Below are 23536 nucleotides of genomic sequence, written 5' to 3' on the forward strand. Positions count from 1 at the left end.
ATGCCACTTTCTCGTGATTACCTTCTCCCCTGAAAATCCTGGCCGGCCCTGCGATTTCCAGGGAAAAAAAGGCGAGGTAAATTATCGTAAAACCACACGGAACCACAAGGGAACACAACAAAGGAAAGCGAAACATATCTGTTAAGAGAATCAACGGTGGAAAAAAAATATACCACGCGGACGACAACAGCTAGGGGGCAAAGGGCGTAGCGGTGGGGGGTGGGGGGTTGAAGGTCTGGGGTGTGCAGAAGAGCAGCCAAACACGTGTGCGCACGCGCTCCTGTGGCGCACAGCCCTCTCTGTAATTTCAGGGCACCAAATTGGCTCTCGACACCTGGCGCGCCCGACCCACCGCGCACGCGGGGATGTCCTCTCGGCAACGGCAACACAACAACAACAACAAAAAGTGCCGGCCTCATCAGAGCTTGGAGGGCACTTAGCTCGCTTTTTTGGGGTGGTCCTTTCTCGGTTTTGTAATAAGAAACTGCAAATTGCACGGGTGAAATGTTACTTTGAACATCGGTGAGGGAACAAAGGAATGAAGATGCGTTATTGACGCGACTGCTAGAATGTGTTCGGGGCGTACGGCAGCGCGTTTTGTGAAAATTACACAACTGAACCCCCTTTAATTATAGAAATATGAAGAAAAAAAATCGGCTCGTAACGCGCACAGTGTCCGCTCGCCCTCACGGAGTGAGAACGACTCATTTAGAGGCACGAGGAATCACAGACAGCTAGAAAGGCACCCACGCAATGAGCCGGTGCCAACAATTGCCCAAGCTCTGCAGTCCTCTACATACTAAAGTGGTATTGACCAATGAAATGAATGTTTACAAAATAAATAATAATTTCTTTACCACAACTGTCAACAAGAACTTGCGCCATTCCTTCTGAAACCTTCACTCATCAGGATTTCACATAAAAAGGCCTGGGTCATTTCACCATCGCGAGAAGTTCCCAATCCACTGGAGGATTGGAGGCTTCCCCAGAACCATCACGCTCCTTCGATGCAACGATGCACCTAGCAACCGCGCACGAGCTCCCTATGAAAACCCGCCGGGTGTGGCGGTCACCCATCCACGGGCGCTATCCAGACTAGAGCCTGCTTAGCTTGCGAGTTTTGACGAAACCTGGTACGTTTCTGGGTGATTTGGCCAGAGGCGTGGTTGAGATGAGCCGGTAAATAATGAGAATAATGACGTAGAAAAGAACAAGAGTAGACGTGTAATGGACCAGGGGGTGTTGCTGGGCTATTCTCACTCCGGTTAGCACGGTGGGCTACGTACGGTGCGAAAGAAGTTCAACATACACACATACATACGTAGAGGGTGCATGGATTTCTTGGCTGGAAAACTCAAGATGGAGTTTACTGCTGACGTGACCTGGAGCCACAGCCAGCAAGTCGCTGGGCAGGACTGGAAGACTTTCAATATTTTTTCCCTCCAAATGTCCCGTGTACGGATCGCATTCCCAACACTCAAAGCACACGCTTGTTCTCCACGGGCTAACAATCTCCTTTTTATGTTTTTTCACACATTACCGAATTTGTTACGGACAAATTAAGGTCACGATAAAAAATCAGAGAGACACTCGTGATCAAAGCCGCCACAACGAAAAATTATTTCCAGACAAATCGCAGACGTTCACTTTTTTGTTCACCAGTCCCCCCCACCGCCTCCCCTACCCCCCCCCCCCCCCCCCAGGGCACAAACGCAGGCTCACAGGGCCCCCTCTTAGCCGTACAATACTGCGCATCAATTGTGTACCCTACGCTCGTAACGGCAACGTCTCAATATTGCCAGCAGCCATGTTCTATCCACTGCCGGATGAAGCCCCCCCCCACCCGCCCGCCCCATGTCATCATGAGCCGATTTCGTCGCGACATCTCAAAAAGTGGTCATCCTCATGGGAGCGTTGTTTTCTTTTGAGCTGACGTAGCGTCGCCAGTGTTGTTCATCCGCTACAGTCACTTACCGAGCCGCGTCCTGCCCAAAGCCACTTAATTTACCGAACGATCAATACGATGCTTTAATTTGCACATGTTCCCTGCTCCATGTCCGCCTCGTCCCGTCCTTCAATGTCATTACGAGCATGCACCTCTCCGTGTTTCTGCGAGTGCTATGACAGATTTTTGAGATGAGGGGGAGGAGGATGTTCCAGACATTAAGAGGCAATCACGGCCCTTCACAGAATGAAAAAATTGGAGAGCTTCCAGACCAAAATGGAATAGTTGTGGACATCATCAAAAAAAGTAGGACCAGCTGCTAAATCAAAATGAGTGGACCTCTTTCATTAATGTTTTCACAGAAATTAAATACCTCAATCATTCAATAATTCCTCGATAAATTCTGCTATTTAAAATAAAGGGGTGGACAATACTGACTTGAATAGTTCCAGACCCATCTGTCTCATCACACATGTATCACAACCTGTTCGCGAATGTAAACTCGTTTTTAAAAAATCAATAAAAGTTTTTACACAAAAAATGTCTCAAGCCAGGGCTTCTCACCTCCGCGCCATCAGCTCCACGGGTTCCTGGCACCCCGGCGTCGCCCTGTGGGTTACGGGCGACACCGTTAAGGGAGACGAACTCCTAGCGAGGAGATCAACGGTCAGTGGCGTAGCTGTAGAGCAGGGGTAGGGAACCTTTTTTCTGCCAAGAGCCATTTGGATATTTACAACATCATTCGCGGGCCATACAAAATTATCAAGTATAAAATTAGCCCGTTATATTTGCTCAAACATTTAATTAACTCACCCCTAATGTGATGGCTGGAACTGCTTCTCTTTCGTGAGGCGTGTGATGTTAGCTGCTATTGATGATGTTGCTACTCGAAACTGCTTTTCCAGGTTTGCTCCTAGATTTATTGCATTTCGAGTCCCGTCTGCGGTTGCCTTGGCAGGGCCACATCAAATTATTTCGCAGGCCTTGTACGGCCCGCGGGCAGGACGTTTCTCACCCCTGCTGTAGAGTGTGAAGGTGCGGTGCTGGCGATGGTGCTAGTGGTGTGGGGAGCGGTGGTGCAGTCACGATTATGTTAACCGGTCCTCGGCCTCCCTTAGGTCGACTCAGCCTCAAATGAGTACCTGGTGCGGTGCGAAAACATCACCACTGGAGAGACAAAGGTGGTCGGGCGTGGTGTTGGCCACCCACCCACTCGTGTGCCGTGCCGGCCTGCATAGGTGCTACTCGCTAACAGCACTTGCCCCGGCAGTCTGTCGAGGCTACACGGGGGATCGTTGTCTTTGGTGCTGGTGGTGCAGGCGGTGGTGATGATGTCGCTCACCTTCTGTCCTCTTTCACCATGCGCACCATCCCTTCCCGGTTTTCCTTTCCTACCCTGCGATAGAAAGAAAGAGAATCATCATCAAATCGCGCGTGTGTACAGAGCTGTATCGAGCAATACATAAAGACTCGCAGACACTCACACAACCCCAACACTGGGGGCTGATGAACGTGAAAGCTGTGGCACCAGCTCCGTAGCATGGCGGGGGGGGGGGGCGTTTAATTCGCAAGATCCATTTGACATACATGTAAAAAAAAAAAATGCGTCTTGACTTAAAGCTTTCGTGACTGCAGGAATTCATATTCGTGGGTCTTTCGGTAAAGTCAAGTAGATAGGTTTATCATTTATGTATTTCCTTTGAACCTATCTACGTGACTTCATCGAAAGACCCAAGAATATAAAAATGCGTCTGTCTGCAACAACCAGCCGGACAAAATGACAACTCGAGTTACGGCTAAGAGATGGTCCGTCGCAGCCGTTCGTCGTACGCACACGGGGTGGGGAGCTTGGGCAGAGGGCACTCACACAGAGGGCACTCACACGGCAGGCGCGAGCAGATCGCGGCGGCGCGCAGTCTCTACGGCGCTTCACGTTTGTCCCAAGGTCGCGGCAACGTTGACGGCGTCGTGCCACCTTCCTCCCGCCAGTAAGTTTCTGTTTTCATTTAAGCTACTGTCGATCCGCCAACAGATGAAGGGTTCTAGATTTGAAGTTTTCGTGACTGCAAGGATCCATACTCTTTGGTTCTTTCGGTAAAGTCACGTAGGTGAAAAAAATAATAATAAAAGTAAATAAAAATAAAATACAATATTTTTTATTTTCACCTACGTGACTTTACCGAAAGAACCAAGGAGTATAGATGATGAAGGGTTTCCCACAGCAATGTCGACCATTGGGGAGGCCATCGCCGCATTTAAACACGCCGGCAGGTGCGGGCTGGTCGAGGGAGGGGGCAAGGCCGGTGCTGACGTCATTTGTCACCGATGTTCGCTGTAGCCGGGAATCAAACTCAGTTGACCGAGTACCACCGATCTAACGCCCTTCAATCGAAAAGTGCTACAGGGCTGCTGTGCGCGTTAACGTCTCTCCACGGTGGCGAGATGTTAACTACCTCGCCTGGTATGCAGGAGGTTTGTGAGTTTGTTCCCGACCCTGACGCCTGCTGCATATTTGGAGTTTGCATGTTCTCCCTATGGTCGCGTGAATTTCCCCTCCAGTTTTCCCCCTCCACATTTAGAATCAACGTGCATTTAGAGTATTTGGCTGCTATGAATGTGCACGTGACAAGCAACTTCGTTGAGCTATCATGTTTGGCCCGGTGGCTTCTAAAAAGAGTGATATAGCTCAGTCAGTGGGCCTTACCGGGTAAACTAAAAATAAAAGTTTATATTCTTGTTTCTTTCGGTAAAGTCACGTAGAAGGGAAACAATAAAATAATAAAAATATAAAACAATAAAATTCTCATGACGTTTCGACTGCAACACAAGCAATCATTGTTTCCCTTCTACGTGACTTTACCGAAAGAACCATGAATATGAATCCCTGCAGTAGTCATGAAAGCTTTAAATCAAAATGTAAAAGTTTATAGTTTAGTTTGTTTTGTTTGTGCGCTACTCGCCGCACGCTGCCCTGGAGTGAGCGCTGCCCTCAAACTGCACCACTCGGGGTAGAGAGCAAACCGACAATTATGGCTGTCTCCGGGAAGAAATACGACCGCACTCATGAGCCCACCTGGCTTCACTGCGAGACTTTCGACGCTGCAGGCCATCCCTACACTTTTTCCGTACCCTCGTGTATTAGTCGCCGTGTTTTTCACTTTTTTGCCTGATGTGAATTCCCATCTCCTTCGCCCTGCCCCTCTTGAGTTACCACCGTGGTGGTGGTGGTGGTAGTGGCATTTTAGTCAGACCTCCATTCGGTAGAATGTGTCCATATTGCAGCTAATGCCATGTGTTGTGTTTGGCAGCGTTTACGATCCGCTTCATTAACTGGTGAGCCCTGCGGAGAGACTGGCTAATGCAGGATATCATGGATTTAGGTCCAAAATGTGGGGGTACAGAAACTGAGAAAAAAATCCACATAAACCCTCGAGAGAGCAATGGCACATGTGTTATTTCGTTTAGGATATTATTCAAGGAGGTCCTTTACCAGTGGCAGAGCACTGGTCCGGGGACCCGAGTTCGATCCCTGGCTTACAACTAACCACAGTGGCAAGCGATGATATGGACCGTCCTTCCCTCCCCAGCTCTCGCCAACATGCACTGACAAAGCGCAGTGAAGTTGAGTCAAAGACTCCAGTGACAGGCGTGGCGTGGGAAGGCCCTAATACACTTTTTTGTGGATTGAGAATGGTTAGAATTTACTTATTTTTATTATTTTTTCTCCTAAATTCTTTACCACCGAGAGGCACTTTCTGGACGTCTCCACCCACAGAGTACAGTATTAAAAAAACCCATAATTGTCGATGATAAATTGTTCTTCCAGTATTCATTTGGTAAATTCGGGTTTGAAATGCCATGCCCCCATTATAGTATGCGTAACCCGAGGAGTGGGGAGGATGTGAAAGATTTAATAAAAATGGCTTGCGGCGGAGCACGTGTGTACGGGGGCCGAGCTGTATTACTTCACCCCGGAGGGTTTCTTCTCCAGCGAAACTATTCGCAGGGCGCACCACTGCCGCAGCCTCACACCTGAGCATTCCCCCCACACCTGACCCAGAGAAATAACGAGGGCACGGCACTAAACACCAAAAGTATTCTCCCGGGTCACTGACCACGCACGCGCACAGACCAAGTCAACTTTCGAATGCATGGAATGCAATTAAAATATTGGGGGGGGGGGGAGGTTCTGCCACCCGCCACCCCCTCCTCCCCCGAAAGAACTCTTAACCCGTGCATAACCATGAGGGATCGGCTTTAGAAATGTCAATGGGAGGAATGTTTATCCTATTGGCGACTAAGTAGGCAGAACAGAAGCCGCATTGTGGTATCCGTAGGCAGACGGGGGGGGGGGGGGGGGGCTGACAGTGCAGGCTTCCCTGCTTTCGCGTGACGCACACCGATGCTGGACGCTTCCATTCACAGAAGGTTAGAGGCGCAGCCCCTGTAATTGCTCGCTCACGCCCCTGCTGGCAGGCGGATGGGGCCCTCCACTCGGGGTAGCTCAAGCAGGGCTCGCGGGAGCTCCCTGGGGAGGGCGTTTGGCCTGGTCTCACACTGGTGAGGCGAGGCCATTAAGAAGGCTGCTGCTGTCTCTGATGTAGGACAATCAGTTTCAAAGACAATGCCCATAATATTACCACACATTATTTCATAATAAAGGTTTTTGGGTTAGATCGCGTTATTTATAAATGTGTCGTAACCCTCCACCACCCGACACGGCCAAACAGTAAAAAATGTGTCACGCTTACAAAACACAAATAGTTCACTACTTTAGCCCACCGGTGTGTTGAAGAGTGAATCAACATCATTTACAATTTTTGAGTACGACGTTTCGCTGGTAATTACATCCAGCATCATCAGGCAATTTGCCAGAATGATGAAGCCCTCCACTTGCTCCCGGTCTTACAACTAGCAACAGTGGCAAAGTGATGACATGGCCCGTCCTTATAGGGGAAACAAATACTAGTTAATAACAACTGAATGATTACCAATCTATTATATAATTTCAATACCCTCCCCCTCTCCGCCTCAAATCACTGCACCAGATTGGGTTAAATGATGACGTCACCGTGCTGCTCTATTTAAGACCGGGAACACGTCGGCTTTCGCGACCAATATTCTTCAAAATGAAGTTTTTTTAGGTTGGATCGCGCCACCACCCGACACAGCCAATTAGTAAGGTTTGTCACGTAAATAAAACGTGCCAGTTAGTCACTACTTAACTGGTGTGTTGGAGAGTAAATCCACAACATTTGCAATTTGGGTACTGTGACGTTTCGCTGGTAATAACATCCAGCATCATGGGGCGATTTTTGCCAGAATTATGGAAAAACTTGATTATGAATGTGCAAATGTATGGCACCCAAATACTCTGAACGCACGTTTCTACATCACTAAACGAGTCCCCTGGATTCAGCTGGCGGTGTAGATGTTGTGGCCACGGGCACGCCGTGCGATTTGAGGCCATGCAAGTGCCATGGTCAGAGCAATAAACGTCAGCACGTCATCGCGGCCTGAAGGTCGTTGACACCGCCACACCAAGCAAGCGCTTTCCACCCTCCTACAGGTTCCGCAGCTGCCACTGCACGGTAGGACACACGATCTCCAAAATCGGGCCCAACATCTACCGCACCATTTGCCCTGAGGTCTTCCACTTGGTGAACAGACTCCAACGTTGGAGACCTGTTGTATATAATCGGTTTTGAAAATTATATATAAAAAAAAAAAATTAAACAACGTGTAATTTTCCGAAATTATGGTAATGTGTAAGTTTACGGAATTATGCCAATTTGGAAAAATTACGCATATTTTAATTTTCATTTTTTTTTCAAGACCGAGTATATAAAACCGACCACTCCAACGTTCGTCAGACCTTTGTCAGAATCACTGCTGTCCCAAACCACGAACTTTACTTTCCATAATCGTCCAACGATTGAGCATTAAAAAGAGCCGAGTGCCCCACCTGTACTCCCACCACCTTAGAAACGCTACCGTGATGTCATTGCCCATGTCCAAACTTTTGAAACAAAATATCGCTCCATCGACAAGACACATTTTCGTCGTTTGCACCGCTCAAGACCATCGATGGCATTGAGCGGTGGAATTGAAAAACGGGGGAAAAAGTCCACGGCAAAAGAAAACGTACCAACGGTGCCAGGAGCATGGTTGCACACCTGACTGATTTTATTTGAAACCAATTGAATTTTCAGGTCTGTCAACCATGCAATGTAAACTATGTTGGCAACCAGAGAGAGAGAGAGAGAGACACGCTTTGTTCTACGAAAGCCCGACATCCGTACACTCCGAACACACTTTACAAAAAAGAAAAATGTCTCCTTAATGCAGGCGTTAAGGGCTTCATTGATTACATTCAACGCCACAAATCCCACTGCCGCCATCACGCGCAGCTGCGTAGGAACCACAAACAAGGGCACGTGAGTCGTCGTGCATGGGAAAGTGTGACAGGGAACGGTGGCCCACGACTTCTCACCGGGATTCCCGCAGCTCCACGCTCGCCTTTCTCGCACTGGCACGCCGGCGGCTTGGGGCACTGCTCGGCACACGAGGAAATACACGGAAATTTTAGTTTGGGAACAAACTTTTTTTGCTTTCACCCACACACCCACCCCCAACACACACACACACAATATTTCCTGTTATTTTTTGTTTTGGTTCCGAATGAGTCGAGGTGCTCCGGAAGGTAAGACGGACGTCCAAACTCGTGCCCGGTGTGGCAAAGAAAGCTACAAATCACACACGCACACACGCTGGATTGCAAGACGCATTGCCCAACTTGTGCAGTAAATTGCAGGCGTGCGGGATTGGGGGTGAATGCGTGGAGAACACCGTATATTCCAGCAATGTTATTGGTATCATAGCATCTCATGAGATTAGGAAATATCCACCTTTGAGCTCTTGTAGCAGAGCAGTAAACCACCACATGTTAGAGCACAACTCCCCAGAAGATGACATTACAGAACTACATCTGAATGGACTTCACAGTCTTCTTATATGCACCGTGGGCAGCACCTTTTACATGCCTTGCAAAATAATCTTCTTCGCCGTCAAACAAATGTTTCATTCTCCAGCAGCTTGAATAAGCTAAATGTAGTGAGAAATAATATTTAAGGTACGGTAATATTTTTTTATGTCATGCGGTGCATTGGTGAACAAGCTGAGATCATAAACTCACAATAACCGTACTTGGGAATCCAGCTTAATCATGAAAATTTTACAAATATATGTTTTGATACTGCATTGGTAGTGGTGCACAGTCACAAATAACTAAAATAGTTTACAGATGCGTTCAGTTTAATCATGGGTAGCTGCCTAAAGTTTACTCCGGGATCTCAGCAGTGTTGGTTCAACGTCTCTGACTCAATATTAACCGCCCCCTGAGATGTACAACCACCTCCAAAGTTTGGTGTTAAAACTCAGGCTCAACATGCATCACTTAAATCTCGTGAACTGTGACAGGTGACGTGCTGAACAGACGGAATTGAGCATTTTCCGCTTCACGCTCATTGCTTCTCATTTTAGGGAAAAAAAAGAAACAGTGCTTTTGCACATCTTACCTCTTCATCGGCAAGCGTGTTCTGCAGGAAACATAATGCCAAAATATGCGGAAGATTAGACAATACACAAATGAGGGTACAATACTGAGCGTTTCAATAAACTAAATGGAATAGCATGACTCTCGCTGTGATCTGTGCGTTAGAAATGTGGGCACGAAACGATGAAACTAGAACAGCAGTGGAAGAATTCACAAATAATCACGGAGAGGTAGACGCTCGGAGTTACACATAAAGAGGGGCAACACAGAGCGGGGAATCAAACACTGATCGCAGAGATCTCTCTGCCTTGGCCGTTCGGGAAGGTTGGTGGGCTCAGGCAGTACACGCCGCTCGCGAGGGATGACGGATGAGAGACGAGACCGGTGGTAGAATGGCAGCCAAAGGATAAAATGCACTTGAGGAGGACAACCGACCAACACGGAGATGGAGTGGAGAGATCAGTTCGCGTGTGGGAGATGTACGGATTGTGGTATCGCAGGAAAGCAAAGGATGGTGGCAGCACGGGGAGGCTTTCATTCAGTAGTGGACAGAAAATGGATGATCGTGATGATGAATGAACAAAATAAAGTGAAATATAAAATGATCGAGGTTATCGTTCAAGACTACTCTAAAATTACTGCAGCACTGTGCAATTTCGTTTGTCACGTAGGCTTTCGCGACTAATATTATTCATAATAAAGTTGTTTTGGGTTAGATCGCATGAGTATAAATGTATCGTTAATCCGCCAATTCTGACAAAATCGCCCGATGATGCTGGATGTAATTACCGGAGGAATGTCGTAGTAAAATTTTACTCTCCAACACACCGGTGGGCTGAAGTAGCAACTAGTTGCCACGTTTTGTTTACGTGACAAACCTTACCAATTGGCTGTGTCGGGTTAACGACACATTTCTACTTATGCGACCTAACCCAAAAAAACCTTTATCATGAATGTCCAATTAACCTGTTTAAAACTAAGTGTCAAACTTTTAATTCGTCATTTACTCGTCACCATATGGCATGTCAGAATTGTGTTCTAGGAAATGTCAGTTAATTCCGCTGACGCCTACATCATAATGATTGCTGAGCATAATATGCCACAATGCCCCAAGAACTGCAGTGAAAACTGCTCTGTGCGTGCAGGAATTAGGTCACTTTCATGATTGCAGAAAAGTATCAAGATTGTTTGTTCATTATACGGCTTTCATTATTGTAAAGGAAAAGTAGAATGTGCGTATTATCTTGCATTTCGCGTATGCACACTTAGTTTTTACAAGATTTCCAACATTTCATACTGCGTACACTTTCAACAATTGGCCTCCGTCGAGCACAAACAGAAGCGGCTGCCCAGCAACGTTCTCCCCGCGTCACCCCCGGCCTCACCAGCTCGGCGACGAGAGTGCCCAGCGTGGCCGGGTGGCGCAGGTCGTGCACGTATCGCGTGGCCGGCGCGCTGGCCATGAGTCGCAGGCGGGCCGCGTTGTCCGGCTGGCGCGCCACGTTGCTCAGGCCCAGCACGAAGAGGCGCGTGCCCTGCGCGCGCAGCGCCCCCGCCGCCTGCGCCGGGTCGGGGCCGCGCGGGTGGTCGACGCCGTCCGTCACGAGGACGGCGACTCGCACCGAGTCGGCCCGCGCCTGCTCGTCATACAGCTCCGTGAGGTTGCCCAGCGCGTACGCCGTGTACGTGCCGTGTCCGATGTACGTCATCTGCCGCACCCGAGCGGAGAAATCGTCCGGTCCCTGCCAGTCACGCAGCATCTGCTCCACGCGCACCTGCAGAGAGAGAGAGAGGGGGGGAAGAGACACGCGTGGCACGGTTGTATGGACGTAGAATGTGGGCAGGAGGGGCCCAGGCGACAGGTTTTGTTGTGATTTAAAGGGGGGAACTACATTTTATTTAGTTTATTGGCATATTTCACCCACGTAAATCCATTGAGATGGAACATCTCGTCGAAAGGATGCTCAGGGTATCAATCGACGCGCACGTATTAAACACGTAATGGGAGTACACGTTTCATTGCTGGCACCAGGGCACATGGCAACCAGGCTATGCCACTGTCGTGGATGGGCTTTGTTTCTGCGTCAGTGATTTGTGTTCCAACGTGGTTCCTGCCCAATATGAGTTTCAAATTCTCCATATTTCATGGGAATCATAATTTTCAATCCGTGTTTACTTGAAATTATGTTTCTTTTTGTGACCATAGCCATTTATCAACGTAACTTGAAAAAAAATCTAACAAAAACAAAATGAAATCCTTGGAAACAAATCATTGGGCACGCTTATATTTTAATCATCATCCTCGCGCACGATTCCTCTATCTCTGGGGCCCCGGCGCATTAATCGAAAAAAAAGATACTACACCCTCGCAAAGTAGAGGGCACTGACCGTGCTGCTGTACTGGAGGAGTCCGATCCTCCAGCTGAGGATGCCAGCGAGGCCGGCCTCCCTCTGCAGCATCGCCGTGAAGTCCAGCACGAACTTCTGCTCGAAATTGTAGTTGCTGCCCTTGGCGCTCTCCGAGCTGTCGATGAGGAAGGCGATCTCCATGGCGCAGGTCAAGTTCACGTCTGGACCACATTTGCCAAAGGGAACGGCGAGGCGCACGAGCAGTGGCAGACGTGTGGTGCACGGGACGGACGAAGACAACACAACTTTTTGTTTACCGCCTTGTTATTTATTATGTTTTATAGTTTAGGTCAAGACTCGATGGGTGGCGACAATCGGGGGGTGGGAAGGTGGGGGGTTAGTTGCTTGGTAAGTGAAAACAGAAGCAAGTTGAAAGCGTTTATGGCATTAGAAGATAGGACGTAGTGCGTTTCTTCAGTCGCGCGCGCATGCACGCGTGCTGAGAGATGGAGACATGGGATATACCCCCCCCCCCCCCCCAGGGGCAGCCGAGGCAGAGTGACAAAAGCAGATTGTATCTGAGTGGATCCATATCCTCCAGTTGTAATGCGTGTCCAATAAAAGGCCTCTGTGTTTCACGAAAATTGATGACTTAAGAAATGGCCTGGATAAGCAACATTTCGCAAGTCGCAACGAACCAAAATGGACTTTTACAGAATACTTTACCGATAATTTAAAAAGATATTTTAAAAAACACTGATATTGCTGGCTGACAGTAGCTAACGAGTGAACAGACATAGGTCTCAAATGTTGGTGGTTCGTAGAATATTTGATTTTACGCGGCAGTATTGAATTCAAATTGTCAAATTAGCAGCGCAATTCCAAACACCAAAATATTTATTTGCAAAAAAAAACCCAAAATATTAAATCACGAAACGGATACAATTTCCAAGCAGGACTTTTCTCCTTTAAAAAAGAGACAGCTTTAAATTGTATTAAGCTTCATGGGTGAATTTAAAAACAACATTCAATACAAAGTGCAATAAACTGGCGCTCCTATCTGGGTGATGTTGAGCAGCCGTCCCAGTGGGGTTGACTTTTGCGTCCACGGAGTGGCCGGGCTGACCCTCGACCCCCCCACAGTTTCACCTCCCCACAGCAGCCAGATCTGTTCAGCGCTGGTGACCCGTAAAACATTTTTCCACCCAAAACACACCACATCTCGTACGTAGGTATGTTAAACTTATTTTGCACCGTACGTAGCCAACGGCGCTAACCGGAGGTGCAGGGGAAGGACAACAAACTAAAACACAAAAAGCAATTATAAAGAAATAAGTTTTCAATCTAGATTTAAAAGTGCATAGCTCCAGTGGCTTCCGATTATAATCGGAAGGAAGAGCGGTCCAGATGGCCGGAGAAGCCTCTCGCTACTACCGTGGCTACTAATCACATTTCTACTCCATTCAAACAGTGTCACACAAAGTATTCCGTCGAGGAACTAAGCCCCACTGCAGTTCGCATTTGACCGGGAAGCGTCTGTCAACTGAGAGGTGAGCTCGCCGCCAAACCTGGGCCGTCGCTCCCGTACAACGAAGCGGGCATCGGGTTTGCCTGGGGCCTCTTGTGGCGCAACGACGAGGGGGCCCTCCTTGTCGAATCTCGCCGGCCGCCCGCCCGTTGGCCGCTCGCCAGCTCCGCCATGCAGCACAGCAGCAGCACCAGGAGCGCCACCGTGGAGCCGCGAAGCTGCCAACCGCCGCCCGCGGAAGACGTGGCCCTGAACGGGGACATGGACCTGCGACACCGCACAGACCAGCCGAGTAGACAGTGAGGGTGCAGGCGGTGCAACTGCACCGCGGGGCCCATGGTGCCACGGAGTATGAAGTAGACGTACCCGCAACACGCGGTTCGACAGACCGAGTGGGGTAGTTATCGTTTGTCCCGGCGGTGCAACTGCAATGGGGTCGAAAGGGCCCAGGCGCCGGGCCACGAAGGGAAGAAGGGGGGGGTGGGAGGGGGACAATTTTACAGGGGCCCGCGTTTAATTTCTTTCCCCAGGGCTCCATGCCCACCACGCCACACACCTGACACAGACCTTCACCTCTCTTGATGGATTCTGGGCGTCTCCCTGTAGGACAGCTCTATTGATATATGGGGCCCATTGCCTGCACAGACACCCGGGTGTGCTTTCATTTGTTCTGAGTTATGTCTGCTAACAGTGGGGCCAGCGTCAGGTGGTGTGCAGAGGGCTTCACATCTACAACTCAAGATTCTAACTTCATTGAAGCATCAACTACTTAAGGGGTGGATGCCACGGTTACCACACTCCACCACAAAGCCCACCACATGGGTTCGATGCCTGGCTACGGCGAACATTAACGGCGGGTGATATCCGGCAATGGTCCCGGGTCCGCTCCCATCCTGCACCAATTCGCACCGACAAGCAGAGCGAAGTACGGCAACCCCCCTCACCCCCCGTCACTGATGTGACGAGGGGTAAGCGGTCCAATCGCGGATTTGACAAAAAAAGAGAGGGAGGCGCTGTAAATTACAAAACCACTTGAAACGTGCCAGGGAGTTTATCATCAACGCTTCAAGTTCACACACAAATGCTTTAAAGGTTATAATCACGGGGGGTGGAGGGGGGGGTGGAGAGTTTATTGAGGTAAGACCTCTGATCTCTGCTATGAGGAGGAGTGGTGCCTGTGGGGGTCTCCTCCACCTCCTGGTGCGGTCATCGTCACCGGGGGGGGGTCCCTTTGCTCGCCTTGTACGAGGGACTCGCGCAACAACAAAAAAAACACGAAACCACGGCGAGCTTTTGGAATGCCACCGATTGTTAGGCTTGCGTGCGTGTGTCTGTGCGTGTGTGTCTGTGTGTGAGTGTCTGTGCGTGAGTGTCTGTGCGTGTGTGTCTGTGCGTGTGTGTCTGTGTGTCTGTGTGTGAGTGTCTGTGCGTGAGTGTTTGTGTGTGAGTGTCTGTGCGTGTGTGTCTGTGCGTGTGTGTCTGTGCGTGAGTGTCTGTGTGTGAGTGTCTGTGCGTGTGTGTCTGTGTGTGAGTGTCTGTGCGCGTGTGTTTGTGTGTGAGTGTCTGTGCGTGTGTGTCTGTGTGTGTGTCTGTGCGTGTGTGTCTGTGTGTGAGTGTCTGTGCGTGTGTGTCTGTGTGTGAGTGTCTGTGCGTGTGTGTGCAGTGGGGAGCGGTGGTGTAGTGGTCAGCTCGCTGCTCTACGAACCTGGCGGCCCGGGTTCGATTCCCGCTCACGGCCAACACCAGTGACGATTATCTGAACCGGTCCTGGGCCTCCCCTAGGTCGACTCAGCCTCAAATGAGTACTTGATGCGATGTGTAAACATCGTCACTGGAGAGACAAAGGCGGCCGGGCGTGGTGTTGTCAACCCACCCCCTCGTGTGCCGTGCCGGCCTTGCTAACAGCACTTGCGCCTACAGTATGTTAATTCTATACGGGGGATATCTGTATTTGTATGTGTGCACGTGTTTGGAGTTTTATCGGAGTTCCAACTTCCCATTAAGCCACTTTTAGGTTAACTATCGCGCAAGTTGACCAGTGGACACGAGTGATGGTCACGTCTGGTGGTGGTTGTTTTTGTTAAAGGATGTTTATTTTTTTTTAAGTTACGGAGTTGTTCCTTCTCTGTAATTATCTTGCCATATCCAGCGCCGCGAGGGGGCTCTGCGGGTTGACGTGAGCTTGACTCGCGATCGTCAGGGTTTGCGAGTTCAAATCCTGGTCGGCGGGGTCGACTCAGCCCCCTTACGCCCCTCGAAGCTTGAGACAACGAGAGAGACTTTGCTGTGAACGCGACAGCAGTTGTTCCCGCTGGGAGACTGGCTCCCGCCAGAGCAACGTGGAATTGCCACCTCTAGCGGAAGGGGTTATTGCCTAGGACCAAATCACGCGGAGTGTGCTTTTCCTTATCGGATATCAAACGCTAAGCAGGTTTTAGACTGCATAGTGCTTCGAAAAACGAACTACCGTGCATAACAGGTGTTATAGGCTGCTGCAGGGATATGGTTGGGCAGTCGAAGGCAGTGCAGCAAAACAATGTTGTTGTACCGTATTTATAAGCTCCCGCATCTATGCTTCCCACCGTCGGCGAACCTGCACTGACCAGCGTGGTGAAGTATAGTCAAACAGCCCCCACAAGGCACGGGGAGGCCTTCATCCAGCAGTGGATTTAGCAAAGGGCTGGACGTGTCGTCCGTGACACGGGGCTATTAGCATCGACGAGCAACGTCCCATCGCTCGTTCGAACAGGGAAACTCTTCGGTTTCGGCATTCGTGTGTCATGCCCCTCAGCCCGCAGTACATACTCACAGACGATAGCTCGGGTTCACGTTATCTCATGTTCAGTCTTAAATGGAACAAAAACACCCCGCACTGAATTCAGCGTTCAGAAAGTTTAGTGGGCAGCCTAGCAAGAGTGCCAAACGCCAACAGAGCAGGCAAAATGTTCATTTGTAAACGGATAATAAATCAACGTTGAGATTCGCCCGTGATCCTTTACCACGGGAAAACGCCTTCGTTTGTTCCTTGTGCAATATCCCTTAAGGGCCGTGTTACGCGTTCTCTGGCGATATTGACGTTGATGTATCTTGTTGTTGCTGTTGTTCTTATTGCCTGCTGCTGTTATCACGCAGCACCACGGATCTCCCGTATAACAAATCAAGTAAACTCATCACTCAAATAATAATAATAGGTGTTTACCCTTTCTGGAAATAAAACAGGAGGTGTTCAGATGTTTAAACACCAAATATGAACCTTTTTGCAAGCAATCAAGCACTACATTAACCACGCACGGTACTTGTGGTGAACATGCCGACAAAACATGCTCTGATAATATACGGGCATTGTATTTGAAACTGATTGGCCTACACCAAAGACAGCGGCCTTCTTGATGGCCTCGTCTCACCAGTGTCAGGCCAGAGAAGAACGAAAACAACCCCGAAACTCAACACTCAAATTTTGGGGCGCTGTAAAGCGATGGCTGCATAAGGATCATGCACGCATGAATGTTGAACTTCTTTCGCACCGTACATAGCCAATCGGAGGTACATGTATATTCCAACCATATTTCACGAACTCATTCTGTCGCTCCACAGAGCCAGTGATTTCGCTTGGCGTGTATAATCAGCTTCACCAAGAGATCACTCACTTTTGTAATTACCAACCAGTTCCTCACTCTGTAATAGGGTTTCCACCTGAGGTACTGGAAAGAACCACCCCAACAGGAACATATCATGGGAAAAACAGGAATACAGGGGAAGAGAACAGAACTCCATGTAAAAGCGTGTCCTTGAGTGGTGTCTTATTATCATTTGGCGCAGTAACGACATTGTCAGCTCAGGCCATGCGGCAATCGGTCAGGTGGGGGCCCCTAATATTTTAATTTTAATTAAATAAAAATAAAACGCGCAACGTAAATGATGGCATTTTCATTCAAATAAAATGTAAACCGACCGCGTTTTAAATAAGTGTCGTTGTTCTTTTACACCGTTGTTGAAAAACATATCTCATGGTGCTTGATAAGGGGGCCCCAACTCGTAGCTTTGGCCACCAGAGAGGGCGGGGGGGGGGCAAGGCACCCCTTTCCCGCACGATAGTTACGCGACTGGTTATTATCATCATCATGACGCCACTGACAAAAACCGGGACCTTTAATATTCCCGGCAGAGTTACAGACGTCCCAGGATAACCACCTTTAAAAAGGGGAAAACCGGGACAGGTGGCAAGGCCACTCGGCCACGGTAGCCCTCCCTCCTTAGTCGTAAAAAGTAAAAAAAAATCTGCCGTTAATTGACAGCGAGGGCCTTCAACAGCTTCCAGACTGCGTCGGTCTGTGAACTGCTGCTCGTTTGTGTACAAAGAGCAGCAGCAGCAGCAGCGGCGGCAGCAAAAGAAGAAAGGGCAAAGCGACGCAAGTAAAGATGCGATGCACGTTCAGATCGCCACCGCAAATAAATGACACCTCTGCGACAATCAGCACGTGGGACCAAGGGGCAGAAGTCACCGCCAGCGCGCACTCCACAGGTGACACAGGGTGAATTGAAGAAAACACACGGTGGCCTGGAGCTCCGGTAAATATTGGCTCTCACTTTGTCGCCCCAGTTAATCCGCCGACTTGTTAATCAGTTCACCTACCACTGTCGTAAGCTCGTGTGTAGCTTTGCAGCGTCTGAGGCTCACATGTACAGCACTCTGAAGACCAAGCCTGGAGCTATCGCTCAGAAGGCTTGCCCTGTCGCGATCTCACAAGCCGCCTATCGCGCCGGCCATTCGCTTCACCCGTGGCCAACGAGCTCACACCTGCAGTGCGCGCTCGTGGTTAGACACACCTGCAGTCCGCGTACGGCTCGCGCGTAGCTCCGCCGAAAGGTTTCCACCTGCAAAGTGAAGGGCATCACGGAGGCTCACCTACCTCCTGCCGTGGTGAGCAGCGATCACGAGACGGGAGATGCCGCGTCCGCTGCTTCGTTCATCCAAAACTAGTGCCTGCCCTGGGTCTGGCTTTCTGCCCCCCCACCCCCAACAACTATCTCCTCCTACTTTCTCCTCTCTCGTCGCTCTTATTTCTCGTCTTCATTCCTCCCCTCCCTTCGTCCCCCTCCGTTCCGCCGTCCCTCCCTGCCCGCCTTTGTCGGCGGTAGCAGCAGCAGCAGGAACGACGCCCAACTGCGAGTGGCGCGGGGCGTCAGCTGTCGAGTGTGCAGGCGGTGCAACTGTGCTGGGTGCGACGGGGGCAGGGGGGGCTAACGGGCCGGAGGGGAGTTCTGCTGACATCGGGCTACCGATGTCTTTACAACTCCACCAATTCATTCATTGCACCCGAGCAAATGCCACCAACCATGCGAAGCAGCCACAAGCACCACGATATGACATCTCCCGTGTGAATTTTGGATTCTCAGAGTTGTCATTGCTGTTGGTTTTTATTTTCTCTCTCCAGTGTTTGTTGTGATCTGTCTCCGTGCTGTTGTGGGGTATTAATCTTTTTTTTTTAGTTTTTCAGGAATAATTTTCTCGGGTTTGCTTGGTCGACCCAGGTCATGGTACGTGACTAACAACATCGATTAAAATAACCAGCGGTAAATACCTGATGTGGTGTGCCGGGTGCGGGTGTATTTTAAGGGTCACCGAGCCGAACAGACACGATTTTAATTAAAGCCCTGTCAGTTATCCATACGGCATCAACTATTGTTACCCTTGTAGAAGTGGTCGCTATTGTAATGATTGAGTCTGTGTGCACCTCATGTCGTTTGCGTCTTGTGACGTAACTTACAGCCATTGTCGATTCCACTTCTGGACGAAGCCAGGCCTCTTGCACGCTGTGTCGGTCGAAGAGTTTGTACGACCATACTTCACCACAATGGTCAGTGCGGGTTGGTGAGGAAGGGGGGGGGTACCGAGTCTGTGTAACTCACCACTGTGTTAGCCGTGACGGGGAATCAAACTGTGGCACTTGTGGCCGTCCATAATTACGTCACGCGATTTTGGACGATTTTTGACCCCCCCCCCCTCGTCACACGGCGTCACAAAAAGTCAGAACCCCCCTCAAATATGACGTCACAAAGCTCTGCCCCCCGCCAAAACCATATTTACATTTTGAAAATAAAACATGCTTCAAATCGCTTTAAACTATTGTCATTGTAGTGCGTATTTAATGTGGTGCTGCACTCTGATGTTGTAAGAGTGTTATAACAATTAGTGTTGTTATAACAATTCCATATTGATTTAAAGTTGCGCATTTTGATGTGACGTCACATTTCTCAAACCCCCCCCCCCTCGTCACACATCGTCACAAATGTCTGACCCCCCCCCCCCTAGGTGCGTGACGTCATTTATGGCCGGCCCCTTGAGAGTGGCAGGACTCCCACCCAGGTGTTCAATTTGATCCGGCTCTGCCCGGTTCGGTGAACCGGTAAGCAAATATATGTCCGCACCCGGCACACCGCATCCAGTATCCCTCTCGCAATATTGGCTGTGGCTACTACTAGCCACGTACCACCGACTCCATCTGCCAGCGACGCGGTGTATGAATATCCACACGGGGGGAGAGAGAGAGATGGATAAGGCTCGTTGGGCTGTTCGTGCCAGGCATACGTCGACACAATCAAATGAACGGAGAGGCACAAGCCAGTGGCGTAGTCACGACATGATCAGCTTGAAGGGGTGCGGCAATCGGTCAGATGGGGCCCCCCAGTATTTTCATTTGTCTCTCAAGGTGGTTGTCAAAGGGGACCCAACTCGTAGCTTTGGCCGCCAGGGGGCGGGCGGAGCGGGGGGCAAGGCACCCCCCCCGCCCCCCGCCTGCCCCCCACGCTTATCCCGCGACTGACACACCGCCCCTCCTGTCGGCTGCTTTGAAAGCAATGTAAGGGTTCCCTCCCGTGGGCTGTCCGTGCTAGTGAGGCACCACGTTCGGCTGAATCATGCTCAGTGCGTTGTTGAACGGACCCTTGGCCACAGCGTTGCTTGCCTTCGAGCGAATCACCCGGAATGTGCCAGCTCTCGGCACGATCTCCAAAGCGCAGCAGGAGGTCTTGAGCCTGGATGGCGCTCGGGTAGGCGACCAGCAATTTGCGTTCAACAGACGCAATCATTGCAGAGAGTTGCGTTGGGAGGGAGAGCCTCATCCAGCAGTGGATTGACAATCGGGCCACCGAGGTTGCTATCGGCTGCCGGTGCAACGTGGGAGGAATCCACAGTTGTGACGCACTGCACGGTGTTCGTCTCTGCGATTTGTAACTTTCATCGCTGCCACACGATCCCTGCTGGGACTGGGGAAGAGGGCGGCGCTTACTCGCCCGAAGACCGAGAAGCGCCTGGCAATCAAGCGGGGGGCAGCAAACTCTTCACGCTCTGATTGAGGAGGGCACGAGGAGCAAGGGGTATTGGCTGGGGACGTTCAAAAAGGAAAATCGAGTGAGCATACCGTGCCCCTACCTTAATACAGACCAATTCAGACCTTATTGGCCACCCCGTGCCGTTATAAATCTAAACGTTCATCCTACAAAGTCCCATCACAAGGGAGAAACACAAATAGGCAAAAAAAACAATGTTGCCCGTATTAAAATGGATGTACGGCGTATGGACCTGAAAACTCAATTTCCCTGTACATGGACACGGGGTTATAAACCGTGTGAGTTGACAGATGTGGGCGAGTGACAAAAGGGGGAGGGGGGTCAGGAGAGAGGAAAGAGGTTGAGGATTGGCGGAGTCAGGAAGAGGTTAAAAGAGAGAGTGGGAGGCGGAGCTCGGGGCGGTGCGGGAGAGAGACCGAGTGAAGACTTTGCGAGCCTGTGCAGTGGAAATAAAGAGTTACCTCGTGGACAAAGAGAGGCCCAGAGTCTTCTTTAACATGGTTCAATTTGAGAAGAGGTTTTCCACTTTTTTCTGGCAACAAAACAGATGCTAAGATGTTAAGACACCAAACTGAAACCTTTTACAAGGAGTCATGTCTGCGTTAACCACAATACTTGTGGTCAGAATGCAAAAAAAAACACTCTGCTAATGTATGCATTGTCTTTGAAACTGATTGGTCCACACCAGAGACATATTTCTTAGGAGCCTCGTCTCAGAGGACGCTAAAAGGCGTCTTTTGTCGTCCTCTGGTCTAACACCGTTTGAGACTAGGCTCCAAAGAAAGCTGTCTCTGGTGTGGACCAATCAATTTCAAAGACAATGCATATTTGAGCAGAGTATGTTTTTTTGCATTCTGACCACAAGTATTGTGGTTAATGCAGACATGATTCCTTGTAAAAGGTTTCAGTTCGGTGTTTTAACATCTTAACACCTGTTTTGTTGCCAGAAAAAAGGGGAAAACCTATTCTCATATTTTGATACTGGCAAAAGAGGTCCCGTGATGGTTCAATTTAAATGTGCTATTTTATTGAGCGACTGTGTGTTGTTGTCTCGGTGTGGTATGGGACTGTTTTTCTGCTTAGCCCAAGCTTAGGAATCGGTGCACTTATGCAACCTGAACCTATATATACTTTATTTTACGTATATAGTTTTAGTGATTTGCTTAACTTACCTATACTCTTCACTTGTATCGTGTTGTTGTAACTTTATGTCCCGCCCCTTACTGGACATCTGTGAAAAAGAGCTTCATAGCTCATCGTGATTTCTCCGGGATAAATACAAAAAATAGATTCCTTGCTTCCCATCGTCACCAACCGCGACTGAACGGGCATGGCATGGCGCGTGGAAGCCCATAACCATCATCATCAGCAGTGACCATATCGCTTGGTGATGATGCTGATGCTGCTGCTGCTGCGTCTGGTGCGCACGTTGCAATCAACAACACAACACCGCAACACACTCGTCAACAACACCGTGGCCGAAACAAGAAAATATACAGGCTTTCCCTCGCTTTACGCGGGTTCCGTGTGTGCTATTTAGCACACAAGCGGGCTCACCTATTTCTCCCCAAAATTCGCGATACGATGCGGTTTGAATTCACTCTTCATGCGGCTATGCGGTCGGACGTGGGGCAACATTGTCAGTGATACTGTGTGCGCGTGTACTCTGTGTGTACGGTGTGTGTGTACTCTGCGTGTGTACTCTGTGTGTGTACTGTGCGCGTGTGTACTCTGCGTGTGTACGGTGTGTGTACTCTGTGTGTGTACTGTGTGTGTGTACTGTGTGCGTGTGTACTCTGTGTGTACGGTGTGTGTGCACTCTGCGTGTGTACTCTGTGTGTGTACTGTGTGTGTAGTGTGTGCGTGTGTACTCTATGTGTGTACGGTGTGTGTGTACTGTGTGTGTGTGTACTCTGTGTGTGTACGGTATGTGTGTGTACTCTGTGTGTGTACTCTGTGTGTGTACGGTGTGTGTGCACTCTGCGTGTGTACTCTGTGTGTGTACTCTGTGTGTGTACTGTGTGCGTGTGTACTCTGTGTGTGTACTGTGTGTGTGTACTCTGTGTGTGTACTCTGTGTGTGTACGGTGTGCGTGTACTCTGTGTGTGTACTCTGTGTGTGTACGGTGTGTGTGTACTCTGTGTGTGTACTCTGTGTGTGTACTGTGTGTGTACTCTGTGTGTGTACGGTGTGTACTCTGTGTGTGTACGGTGTGTGTGTACTGTGTGTATGTACTCTGTGTGTGTACGGTGTGTGTGTACTCTGCGTGTGTACTCTGTGTGTGTACGGTGTGTGTACTCTGCGTGTGTACTCTGTGTGTGTACGGTGTGTGTGTACTGTGTGTACTCTGTGTGTGTACGGTGTGTGTGTACTCTGCGTGTGTACTCTGTGTGTGTACGGTGTGTGTGTACTGTGTGTACTCTGTGTGTGTACGGTGTGTGTGTACTCTGTGTGTGTACTCTGTGTGTGTACGGTGTGTGTGTACTCTGTGTGTGTACTGTGTGTACTTTGTGTGTGTATGGTGTGTGTGTACTGTGTGTGTGTACTCTGTGTGTGTACGGTGTGTGTGTACTGTGTGTGTGTACTCTGTATGTGTACGGTGTGTGTGCACTCTGCGCACTACTCGGCAGGCAGCCGTCTTGGGCTTCGACGCTGCTTCTTCACAGTGCACGTACTCTGTTGATGGCCCATTGTGCTAGCACGTGTGCTGCCAACATAGACCTCACGAGCGTACAGCAAATAGGGATGACCGCCCCGGGCCCCGCGCTTTGGGGGGCCCCTTCCCCCACGCTTCGATGTCACGGTTTCA

The 23536-nt window shown here is 49.7% G+C and overlaps 1 protein-coding gene across 2 annotated transcripts in view; it reads right to left on the reverse strand.

Moving 5' to 3' along the window:
• LOC144934439 (uncharacterized) overlaps window positions 1-18423 on the reverse strand; it is a 68996-nt gene extending 50573 nt beyond the window's left edge. Inside the window, exons 1-9 of one of the 2 annotated variants that reach the window (XM_078860190.1) lie at window positions 18288-18423; window positions 13418-13644; window positions 11889-12070; window positions 10886-11275; window positions 9523-9543; window positions 8439-8498; window positions 3288-3341; window positions 2510-2554; window positions 22-48 (exon numbers count right to left, since the gene is read on the reverse strand). In XM_078860190.1, the coding sequence (XP_078716316.1) occupies window positions 22-48; window positions 2510-2554; window positions 3288-3341; window positions 8439-8498; window positions 9523-9543; window positions 10886-11275; window positions 11889-12070; window positions 13418-13640 (1002 nt within the window). In that variant the 5' untranslated portion in view covers window positions 13641-13644; window positions 18288-18423. Of the gene's footprint in view, window positions 1-21; window positions 49-2509; window positions 2555-3287; window positions 3342-8438; window positions 8499-9522; window positions 9544-10885; window positions 11276-11888; window positions 12071-13417; window positions 13645-18283 lie in introns of both variants that reach the window. The other variant, XM_078860191.1, reaches the window with a different exon arrangement.
• Between the last annotated feature and the right edge of the window lie 5113 nt (window positions 18424-23536).

Source organism: Lampetra fluviatilis, chromosome 10 (genome assembly GCF_964198595.1).
Source record: "Lampetra fluviatilis chromosome 10, kcLamFluv1.1, whole genome shotgun sequence".
Lineage (NCBI taxonomy): Eukaryota > Metazoa > Chordata > Hyperoartia > Petromyzontiformes > Petromyzontidae > Lampetra > Lampetra fluviatilis.